We start from the raw sequence: 12,517 nt of genomic DNA, 5'->3' as shown, positions 1-12,517 counted from the left end.
AGATCAGTGTTTCAAACAACAAAGGGTTCTGATTTCATTGCAAGATGAAGCAAGAGGTAAAACCACTGAGCAAATAAAGCCAGATCACGAAATCACTGTTGTGATCTTTGAAAAGTGGCATAATCACAAGGTGATGGAGAAGTACTTGCTAATGAAATACTTTCTTGATTTCTTATTTTCTCCCTGTTCAGCATTGTACGTGAAACACACTAATGAGCTCTCTCTGTCATCAGCTTCTGAAGAGCCAGAATCCACTCCCACTATTGGGACTTCCCTGAAATGTCTCCTGGACCAATTTCAAAGATAATTAGTTCAGAAAATTTTCAGCAAATTCTCTAACGTTATAAACTCTGTTTAAAGTATTGTGTTTATAAATAAACTACTCACCTAATGAATAACAAGATGTTTAGTTTACTAAACCAGAGCTGCCTGATTTTAGAAAGTCTACAGCCTTTCTAAAAATTACTGTAGCTACACTACAATTGAGAACATTCACAGTAGACAAACCTAGTCCAAAAACAGGAAAAAACTTTCACATTCCTTTTACTCTAGTTTTGTTTAAGAGTCTTACTAGTTATTTTTAGCTACTCATACTAATTATTTTCCCTAATGGTACTTCCTAGACCATCTTCTAGTATTGGTACAAATGTGAAAAAAGCAGTAGCAAATTAAAAAAAAATTATTACTTAGAACAGTTATCAACAATTTTTACATGCCCTCTAGAATATATTCTAGGCATTGTGTACCTGCAGGTAAAAGGGAGGCAAGAGAGAAGAGGAAGAGACACCTATGGCTTATGTTGCCATAGCTACAAGATGCTTAGATTTTCAGTTTCAGTGAATGAATCAATAGAAACCACAGCTTCACTCTCCTCTTTTATTCATCAAAGGCAAAACTGGAAGATGGGTTGCTAAGCAACATCACACTAAAGAGTGCAGTGCTTTGAAATCAGCATTACTGACTCCCCTCCATCCCAGAAGTCTCTTCCATTCAAACCCACTTATTAAGAAAAGGGCTAAAAAACCCCATCAAACTACCAGAACATGCATTTTTTAAAATAAGAAACTGAATTAACACTTTCAATTAGTTGGAGTAAAGAGAAAATGCACAAAGCCACTCCTTCTGCAGACAAAGTAAAAAAAAATAAATTGTAAGCACAAGAAAACTTAAATTGGCTTACGCAAACTAAAAGGGATATGGAAAGGACATTTACTTCTTCTGAGATTACTATATTAAAGCAAGATTTTCTCTGAAGGACTACTTGGAGCCACCTTTTTTTTTAAATTGAAATCCAGAGATGTGTGTCATATACACTTTTCTTTTAAAGACCTCATCTATAAAGACACCAGTGCCTATATATGCTCAAGAGGGCTAATGGGGATTCAGAAATCTTTTACCTGCATGCAGGTTTATGCATAAAACTCTTCACCAGAAGTTAGGAACAGAAAGCTTAAAGTCTCAGTCCAATTTCTATCAACTAATTTCTGTATCTTATCACTATGATGACTTAATCTGTCACACCCATCTTATGAAGGGCTAATGTCCATCTTATGAGAAAAACGTAGATGCAGATGTCTTGCCTTTTTTGAAAACATCTTGCAATTATTAATGTAAACACATCTATTTTTATTCTAAAATTCAGCTAAATGTTATTCCTATGCTATCCAGGAAGCAACAACACATTGATCCTGCATGAATAAGGCTGTGTACAAAGAAATGCTGTTTTACTAGAAACTGCCTCAGTAAGGTCTATGTACTTATTCTTTTAACAGTGGGAAAAAAAAAGCAAAAGAGCATAGTTTAAGAATTCATAGCACAGTGACTCCCACAGCCCAGCTCCCTTAGAGTTCCCCCCAACCTTAGCATTTTCTAGGTCCTTTCATGTTCCTCCTTCCACTCCAATACCGTCAGTTTTTCCCTACTATACTAAATCTTTGTCCTCTGAGTTCTATTATACTGCAAAACTTACAGGCAAAAAACCAGGGAGCTTGTACTGTGCCTGGTACAGTCATGTACCCAGGGACTGCCAGTGCTCAAACAGGACAGGCTACACCCTAAGTCTCAAGGTTCCGTAGGGAAGGAGAGGACACTTATTTGAGTCTTTTCTCAATTCTAATATTCACACAAATCTTGTGGAAGTGTCATAGTCCTGAAACACATATATTAATTTTAGTTTAGCTGACCAAGAGCTCAAAAGTTACTGGAATACAGTAAACAAACTGCAAACACCAGCAAACACTGTTTAAGTGATGCATATCCATGTATTCAGGAAACAAGGCTATAAAGTTACTCAAGATACAGCATCCAGGTACTGATAAGCAAGATTAGATTGATTGTAAACAGGCTGCCTTTTGCAGCCTTATCATTCAGTTGTCATAAAAAGAAACCACTGAAAGTGACTTTACACAATGTCAAGAGGAGAAGCTAAAATCAGCTGAGGAGGAAAATGAAATTGCTTATAAAATAAAACAACTTAATCACTAGCATTAAGAATTCCCTTTTCATGCCAAGACATTACTTTTCTAGTAAGATACATACAACAAGTGCTGTTTGAAAACCAAATACAGCAGTACAACAGTGGGTTTTGTTAGGCATTATTTTTTTCAAAAATTCTGCATCGTGAAAACAATGTGATCCTTCTCTTTCCTCTCATTCATGACATGATATTGCTCCCTTAAAGATACACAGGTATATTCTGTATGTGAGACAAGATCATAATCCCCTCTAATAAAAATTATTTCTCTAAAAAGGTGTTTTATATGGATTAAACAAATTAAGTGCTAATTTCTGCACATATGACTTTATTGCCTACACATACAATGCTGAAAGACTAAGCACTGCAAATTAAGGACATTTCTTTTCATAGAAATCTGACAGGTGGGTAACAGACAATGTAAGCAGAAAGTAAATGTGAGACTTGCATGATCTATAAAAGTCTTTACTGAATATTTACATAGGATTTTAATTTTAACTATTACATTTTCATTAAAAATGTAAATTTCACAGAGAATAATGCACATATCTGTTTTTTCAAGATCAAAAAGAAATAAAGCATGACTTTATTATATGTAGAAAAAATGCCCCCATAACTTAGAAATACACTGTAGAATAAAGATTACACTGTAATTATCGAGTAATGGTTTACACAAACTGAAATCCACCATCTTAACAATGTATCTCCCCTAGATAAGACAGGTTGTTATTTTGAATGCTATTTCAAATAAACAAAACAAAATACTGAGATATATGCTTTAAAACAATTTTATAATGCTGACAACACTCTTTTATGATGTCACTTTACATAACACACATAGGAATAGAATTCTTTCCTAAACGAGAAAAAAACCACAATTTCTTTCAGACTTCTCCTGAAAGTAATCCAGATCTCTCTAATATAATTAAATTCATCCTATTCACAATACTTTTGTGCTGATACGGTCTCTGTCACTGCAGAATTTCATAGCTTCCGAAGTCTGATTAAACAAAAGTCCATGAGTCATAAAAAAACTCATTCAGGTTCTTAGTGATGCACGGGCCTTGTCAAGTATTTCCTTTCTGATCTTTGGATAGTTTGGATGTGCTCCAAGGACCTGTCAAAAGACAAAAATCCTCAAAAGTTCTGTGTCTAAAAGGAAAGAACTCTCTATTTGGTAATAACTCTCATCATTGAGCTTATACATTCCGAAACTAAAATAACAACATGACCAGTTTTAGAATGCACCAATATTTCATTGTGGCTAGAGACCACCACATACAAAGGTCAAACCCAGGTCTATCAGAGTCACCTCGCTTCCATTTCCACTGTCCTGTCACCTTGGCGCAAAAGACATGGGTCAAAGGCTTAAGCCTCTGAGTGGCTTGAAACATATCAGAACAGGGACCTCTGGAGACATTTCTGAGGTTTTAAATATACACTCTCTGCAATTATATGTTTTCACATATCATTTCACATACTTTCTCTGCCTTTATGTTTTCACTCCCTTTAGGCTCTTTCTTACTATATCTACTTCATCTTCTTCCTTTCAATTCCCTCTTCTTTCTTATCCTTCCATTCAATTTGTCCTTTCTAGTTATCTTGATTTCCCCAAGAAGAACAAATGTGATTTATTTTATTATTAATACAAATAATTATTCATTCATAATGTTCACTCTACTTCTTTAATAGTAGCCCTTCCTCTTACTCTGAATCTGCTCTACTTATGTTTGGACCATACAAAGGCAAATACTTAAGTTACTTTCCAACAGTGTCTTCTGATGCCAACCTTTGACTAAACTGCTTGAGCTATACTTCTGTAGGGATTGACCAAGTTGCAACCACGTGGCCAAAAGAACGTGGTGCCATTTGAATATCCTTTCATATATGACAGCCAGTCCACTTGTATCTCATCTATCTGGTGGCCATGTTGCTCAGGATAGAGCAGATTATGTAGAGGATATTTAATTTAATACAATTTATTAAACAGGGTACCTTTTTGACATTAAGCTATGTGTTTTAGAAATTTAAACTGAACAAAAAACTAAAGATCACTATATAAAAGAATGTTGCTAGAGAAGACAGACTATTAAGTACATATGCAAATTCTACCTTATGACAAACATGGATTGCATCAACATATCTCTTCCCTTTAAGGTAATTGAAAGCCAGCTTGTATCCTGTAAATAAAGGTGGGGAGAGAGAGGAGCAGGGGCAGAGGAAGGCAACAGTTTCAGTTTCTGTATAGAGTAACAAAAACATCACATTTGAATTCATTTTGGTCATCACATGTTTCTAAAGTTAGTATGTTTGTTTTCTAGCGTTCTCTCATATAAGCCTGCTAGTGATCAAAATTTCTACTGAAAGTCACTTCAAGTAGTAAATAAAAGTCCTTTACACACTGATAGCTCTGTCTGAATCAAAAGGAGTCATTATTCTGGAGAGCATGTGCTACTACAGAGAATAACATAATGGTTGTCCTCTCAATTACTGCGGTACCCCACAGAGTTTCTCACTGTGACCTACAATACACTGTCCCTCTGTAAAGGTAATTCCGTTACTAAAGGACAAAAGGAAAAAGAATCAGGGTAACAAACTAGGGACGTAAAATGCTATTCTGTTCCACTGTCAGCAGACCACTGATATAAAAAGTCACATGGAGTAGCTCAGTTGCATAGCAACCTGCCGGGCTGATACTTTCAACTAAGAGGTAAAGCTCAAGTTTATCAGCCTGGACAAAGACCAGGCCTAAGGAAAAAAAAAAAAAAATCACATTATAAGCATGCAATTTCCAAAATCTGAAATTTTAGATCTTTCATTTATGAACTTATCCTCACTAGCAAGTAAGTACTCAAGAAATGACAACTTTGTTCTAATATGTTTTATTTGATCAAGAACTGCAATGTTTTAGCCTAGACATTCACGGCTCAGTCTACAGAAACATCTAGTAAAAATAAGGGCACAAAAAAGGACCACAGATTAAAGACTGGAAGTAGTATGCATTTCTGAGGGACAATAAACATAGTCCAAAATCTGGAACAGAATTTGTGTCAACCACCTGCCTTGGGACCCATGGACAGACTACAGGTGTTGAGTAAGAAAAGGGTATTTTATCCTATGTATCCATTTCATAAAGGCTTCCTACATTTAAACAGTCTAAATATGTGGCAGTTTAGTGCAAACTTCAATGTACCATACAAACTGGAACTTGACTGATGTCCCAAGTTTTCAGCTGGCCATCCTTTTTAAAACAGATATATTTAAAGACATTTAAAATTATTTATTTTTTAAATCCTTACTCATGTATATAAAATCTGATCCATATAAACAGATAATCTGTCTGATTATCAAAATGAAATAATCAAATCAATGACCTGCCACCATCACATATGTATTATGCCTTATAAAAGATTCTCTGATATAGACAGTACATAATAGATTACTATAAATACATTATTAAAAAATTAATGCTGTCCTTATAGAGAAGTTGTTCACAAATAGCAAACTAAAACTGTTTCAGATCAAACCTTGTACTAAAACAGAAAGCAGAATCTTCTGAAGTATCATAAAGCTACTACCTCTTGCCATAGAAGCTTTCCAAGTGACTGTTCAGTACACCTTTTAAAATTTGTGGCTTTTATGTGAGGAAAAGCAGTGATACTCTATTTCTATGGAAAATTAAAAGCAGTCTTTCCAGTATGGGCTAGTTGTTTCATTCCTACTGTAGTACCCAAAATCATACTTACAGGTTATATATATACACATACCTACTGTTGGGTTTGTTTGGTTTCCATATTTCCAGGCCATCTCATAATTTATTGCTGCATCCTTATATGCTTGTTCCTTTTCCATTATATATCCCATGTATTCATAAGCCTTGCAGCATGACTGCAAAACATATATATTCACTCAAGATTTTACTTAGGTAAGCTTATATACAATAATACCAACAGCTTAATTGCTAAAATACTTCAAATCTGTACAACTGGAAAGTACAAGTGGTACTTGTCCTAACTTTGATGACATGACAGTCTTGATTTAAAATATCTGTAATACAAATGAGTTATATGGAATTCTGCATTACTCTGGGTCAAGTACAGAGTTCCTCACAGAGGCCACTGGAATTACTCCTTCAAAAATAGATACCTCTCTCAGTTAATAACTCTACAGCAGCTGCATTTCAAGTCTATCTGGAAGGTGCTGTACCTTCCACAAATATTGTTTTTTAATTTTTTTCTTAAAAAGGTATTTTCATAGTTTTATTTTTGAAAACAGTTTTACATTATAATTTCCCACTTAAAGCTTAAAAACAGACACAAATAACCTGAAGAGAAAAATCAATCATTAAGTATTTCATTTTTTATAACTCCAAGTAGCAAGTCACAAGCATCTGAAAAAGAAGTTCCAATAAACTATTAAGCAGTAGTTGAAAATACTAGCCTCACTTACGTTAACTCCATAATAAAGGTTAGTATGAAAGATACAGTAATTTATATAGAAATCTTAATTTTAGTACATGAAGAAGGAAAAAAATTTACAAAAACCCTAACTACTGCATGCCCTTACCATGAATAGTTTATATTATGCTGCCAATAGGTCAAATATTTTCAAGAGAAAAATAAATTGCACTATGGACCTTTTTTACATATGCAGCACAAAAAATTGCTGATATATAAATTACATTCCCTTTTTAACTTCACTATTGCCAATTGGGCTTCCGAAATCTACCGATAAAAAACTTTCAAATCACAGCATACTGGCATCAATATGGGAATACCTGGAAGTTGAAGATAAAAATATACTACCTCTTTCCTTTGTGATAAACAAAACAAAAAGTTCAAAATCAAGAGTAATCAGTAAAGAAACCTCAATTTCACAGAAACAGTCTGCTCACTGGGATCTTACTAACCAATCCTAAGTCTTTTAAAACCACATCAAATCGATATTAAAAGACACTAGGCTTTTATGAAACTTTCACTCAACGTATTTACTTAAATTGTGTGTGTGTGTACATATATATATAAAATAAAATTCAATTCTGACTCTTAAAAATAATGCTAAAAACTAGTGAATTACAATTAAGTGTTTTCTCAATCTAATTAAGTCCTCCAAAATGGAGAATACCATACAATATATTGTCTTGTGAATTGACAAGATACTTTAAGATCTAAAATATTCAACATCTATGTGTATAATGCAATTCCTGCTCTGTAGCTTTGCATGCAAGCAGGAGAAAAGTCACGACCCTGTTTTGCAAGGAACCAGAGATACACTTCAGATTCGCCCTCCTCCCTGCTGCAAGCAGAGCCTGTTTATCCAAGTCCCTCATGGGTCTCAAACATTTTAGAAGAAAACAAATTACTTGGTGGGCTATGCTTTTATGCATGGGAATTTCTGCAACAAAGTGTTCTTTGTGGTATATACCTGCTCAACAGACCATCTGTTTCAAGATATGTCTTATTTTGGGAGATATGACTTGTGTTTATTCTCCAGCTATATGCATTTTGCAACTTGCCTTGGTCATCTGGACAAGTGTGTAACTGACCTTAAGACAGAATTTTTAACTAAATTTAAACTCATTTTTTGTAAAAATCAAACTGAGTACATCCTATTTTAAGAGGCATCTCTGCAGAAGTACACGGTACCATTATACTAAGAGAACTGTTGTATCTGCCTCTTAATTTTATGTTTAGAAATAAAAAGAGTTCAAAAAACATCTGTCTCTGAAGGCAGTTTCAGAAAGATGACTGTATAGAAAGTAAGGCTCATTATTAAAATAATTAATAAAAAAAGAAATATACAGCATCAGGTCTTTTTCTAAACCAAAGCTGTGCTCTATAAACAGTATCCTCAATGTGCAGCACAGGATCTATGGAAGATCAGTCTATTGAACTGCCTCACATGAAGGAAAGTGAAGCGTATAGATAGAAAATCATGATCAGCAAAAAGGGACAAAATGAAAAATAAGCACAAGAACTAAGATCTATGTTTGTTCCCATAGTCAAAGTAGGGTGATGTGCAGTTTGCCGGCTCAGAAACCCTGAGGTAAACTGTCTCCAGACAATCTACCAGACAGTATCGCCACAGAAGAGGATTAATACTAGCATTAAAAAAATACTCCTAGACTGTAGCAGGCTTATGAACATTAATGTTTAAAAACATAAGAGATGAAGATTAGATCTCAATAAATGGAGCAAGTCTCCAGAAGTTATATGTCTACACCTTTCTTCATCAGTTTTGTGAGACTCAGTAAAATGCATTTCTGACATTCCATAACACCTCGAGCTTTCAGTGTCCGCACAGCTAAAACCTGCATAAGTTACTACAAAAAAGACTAAGCAGCATTAACAGATTTGTTTACTACCCTCCAGTGTGAAGTTGCTGGTTTCCTGCCTTGTTTTGGTCTATTTGTCCTTATTAAGTGAAATACCAGGCAATTGAACAAAGACATACATTTCCAAATTCTGTTTCAGAGAAAAACTAAACATTTAGATTAGTTCAAATAGAAGGTTACTTTCAATGTGCATTCACTTACCCTGTTATGACGAAGGCACCGTTTTAATAATTCACCTGCCATATCATATTTTGCAGATTGAATATATATATCTGCAAGCAGAAGCCAACTCTTTTCAAACTCCTCTGCATCAATGAGATTCCAGTTCATTTTGGAAATCCGTTTTAACTGATTTCTGGCTCGTGGAGTCTGTTTCAAGATCATGTAGGCCGTGGCCATTCCCAAAAGTGCTGGTATATGATCCTTCTGCAGTAATAAGTATAGTGACTGCTTGGTGCTGGTTTATTTTGCTTTCAACATTTATTTTTTTTTTTAAAGAAAGACTTTTACCACGTATCTGAAAACTAAACTAAAAGCTAAATCTCAGGAAATAAATATAGAACATCTAATCTTACAAACATGTTTTCCACTTAGTGCTATAATTATTTCTGTAAGACTAATTATAATAAACACCAGGCTAAGAAAATGCTGAAAACATCCACAGGTATTTCATCTCATAAGAAAAAAAGTCTGACACCACTAAGAGCTATCCTTTTTATATAAAAATAAATACTTCAGATAGAAACTGAACTCACTTGAGGTTACAATACAAGTGGTATTTTCCACTTTTAGAAGTGCCTGTCAAATAAGGACACTGATTCCTATAATTAGGTGTACAGCTCCCAAAAATTTAAGTCTAAACTGTATGCATCCAAAAGCTGTGTATAAATAAAGAGGATTCTTAAAAGCCACCATTCTATGCAAGAGCATCAAAAGCAAGCAGTAAAAGAAGTCCAAGAGCAAGTGTAATTTTTAACATCCCACCTTTATTAGTAAAGGATGAGAATGGGGCTCACATCCTGAAACTGGCTCCTAAATGCAGAGAGTAGTTCTATCAGCAGCTAGCTTAAAAGCTTCTTTCTCCCTCTCAGTGTTCTTGGCTCACTACTGGCATTTTGCCTCTACACCTCTTCGTAGGGTTGTGCTGTAAATACGTCTGTCTTAGTGTGTTAAAAAAAAAAATGACCCCACCAAAATCCCTTCTCTTCCACTTAACGATAAGCTCATCCCCCTTCTCCTTCAACAGCCACACTAGCATGGAGCAATAACCTTAGAAGTCTGAAGAGATTAAAGTTATAAATTTTATGCAACTCCGGAAGGAAATGACTAAATAAACTGGAGCGTTCTTCCTTGCTGGAACTGTCACAATGTGAAAAACATTCCATATTCACAGGACCTCAGACCAATCCTGAGCAGGACTGAGAAGCCAGTACTGGAGGCAGAGAGACACCTTTGTGATTCTTAAAACCGCCTTACACATAAGAGCAGCATCAGTATATTCAGCTCAGACACAGTACAGTTTAGCACATAGTTAATAGGTAGTAGTAACTGAAGTATTTTGTGGCATTCTGATGCACTAAATGTCTCTACACCTGCTTAAATAAAATCTGTCGAAAGCTGCTGGTAACAGGAACATCCATTATTAATCCTAAAACTAATGACTACAAGTAGCTATAAAATATTGAAAATTTCCATTATAAGGATGAATTTTAAGGTGATGGATAATCTTGTCCTGGAGTCTAAATTCTGTCCAATTGGCATGAAGCACTGTATAGCCTTTATCATCAGACCTGCTGCTGGCAAGCCTGGGAATTAAAAAACAAACCCAGCAACCAAATAGCCTATTCACGTTTCAGAAACTGGCAATATTAGCATTTAGTTGTGTTCTAAATTTGCAATTCAACTGAAAACTTCTAAAATATATTGCTATTTCAGAATTTTTTTTTTCAAATTTTATATAAAATATTCTTTAATAGGAAAAAAAAATCCTTAGAACGAATAGCACTAACACATACTCCTACTGCTGACTGTAAACTGTGAGACTAGTTTAGAAAATGTAGTAAGTATGAAAGGGAAGACTGAGGAAATGAGACAGGTTACTAACCTCATCCAGGACTATTTCAGTGAAAGTGTTCAGCGCTTGTTCAACATTTGACTTTTGTTTGGTTGCCATGAGACAATAATTTTCCATGATTCGCAGTTGAATGTGACCCTGAATGGTTTGAGGCTTGAGCTCCTTCAGCAGGTTTCCTGCTGTTCTTACAGCCAACTGCACAGACTCCTGTTTCTCTGTTGAATTACTATTACCAGAAAGAAAGTGTTCATAAAAGCTTATTTTTTTAATATACAACAAATTAATTACAAGTTAGAACTGACTCTATACTAAAGGCGTGCCATTTTTTACACAATGGTACATAGGCATTCTACACTGATTCTCTTGTGTAATAAAAGCAGTTCTAACCCAACAAGCTGTTTGTAAACTGCAAGTGACCAGGATTCCAGAGAAAATCTTCTACATTTTGTACTTGAGACTCAATTATTACAGAATAGAATGGTCTCTCACAATAACATAAAATAATCATAGCATTAGATGATCTCAATGTTCTAACAGTTTAAATCAAGTACATTATCAAGGGGCAGCAGAGGAAAGGGATGACAGAAGAACCCAAGCATTATTCATTTCATTCACCTACCCTGTGTCAGCATCCAGATTTTCAAAGACTTCTCCGCCCACCGTTTCATTATCTGGGTTCAAACAAATTTCAATCATGTTGTAGACTGCATTCTGTCCCCAGTCACTGTCCTTTCGAGCTTTATTAAAATGCCGGAGTGCATCATTTGGTTCCCCTATATACCTACACCAAGAATTAAAATAGTTAAACCTGGCCAAGTAAAATTTGCTGTTCCAAATCCCAAGAAGAAACCGAAGTATTTAAAAACAGACAAACCACTTACACTGATAACGCAAAGTTTGAACAGCACACGTACTATTGCAAGGAACTTGTTTTTGCAAACTAAAAATAGTCTTCAAAATTCTAAAATGTGAAGATAAGTAGTATTACATTATTGAACCAGGAAGAATATCCCGAGATATTCAGAGAAACTGAGACCTTTCCTCAAAACCTAGCACCTTAAGTAATCAACATAGCACCTCTGAATTACAATGTATGACAAGAAAGATAATTTAAATACATACAACATAATCAAATAAACCTTATCTTAATTATAATTGCAAGTACCAAAGATACAGTCCTTTGCAGTAGTGAAATCCTGGTTCAAGTTTTGTTCTGGAAGAATGTTTTTCAGCCATTAAAAGAAATCTTGGGACTTCTTCTAGTTTTCCAGCTCTTCTTAACAGATCAATTAATCGTGAGAGGGTTGCATAGTTATCTAAATATACAAATAATTAGGACACTGTAATTATAGTTATTTGCTGTATGAATAGCTTAAGAAATGAAGAGCCTGCCTTAATTTTTTCACATACGGAAATAAAATATGATTTAATACATAAGGCATATTACATAGTAACCACGGACAAAAGAAACAAAAACATTTTTTGCACTCTCATGACTTCTTTCAAAGTCCACTAGAAAGCTTTACATTGATTATAGTACAATTTTAAAATATTTTTAGTAGCTTTCTCTCTGGTCACAATTTGAAAATTGCTAAAAAGAAACTTATTCCTCTCCAAGAAACGTTTCCTTTAATAG

General features: G+C 34.7%; 1 protein-coding gene across 2 annotated transcripts in view; it reads right to left on the bottom strand.

Moving 5' to 3' along the window:
* Positions 1–2,922: 2,922 nt before the first annotated feature.
* TTC21B (tetratricopeptide repeat domain 21B) overlaps positions 2,923–12,517 on the bottom strand; it is a 35,725-nt gene continuing 26,130 nt past the window's right edge. Inside the window, exons 23-29 of one of the 2 annotated variants that reach the window (XM_064660992.1) lie at positions 12,047–12,197; positions 11,501–11,662; positions 10,912–11,107; positions 9,009–9,233; positions 6,241–6,361; positions 4,586–4,653; positions 2,923–3,590 (exon numbers count right to left, since the gene is read on the bottom strand). In XM_064660992.1, the coding sequence (XP_064517062.1) occupies positions 3,513–3,590; positions 4,586–4,653; positions 6,241–6,361; positions 9,009–9,233; positions 10,912–11,107; positions 11,501–11,662; positions 12,047–12,197 (1,001 nt within the window). In that variant the 3' untranslated portion in view covers positions 2,923–3,512. The other variant, XM_064660993.1, reaches the window with a different exon arrangement.

Source organism: Pseudopipra pipra, chromosome 7 (assembly GCF_036250125.1).
Source record: "Pseudopipra pipra isolate bDixPip1 chromosome 7, bDixPip1.hap1, whole genome shotgun sequence".
Lineage (NCBI taxonomy): Eukaryota > Metazoa > Chordata > Aves > Passeriformes > Pipridae > Pseudopipra > Pseudopipra pipra.
This window is presented reverse-complemented; position numbering and strand designations above follow the sequence as displayed.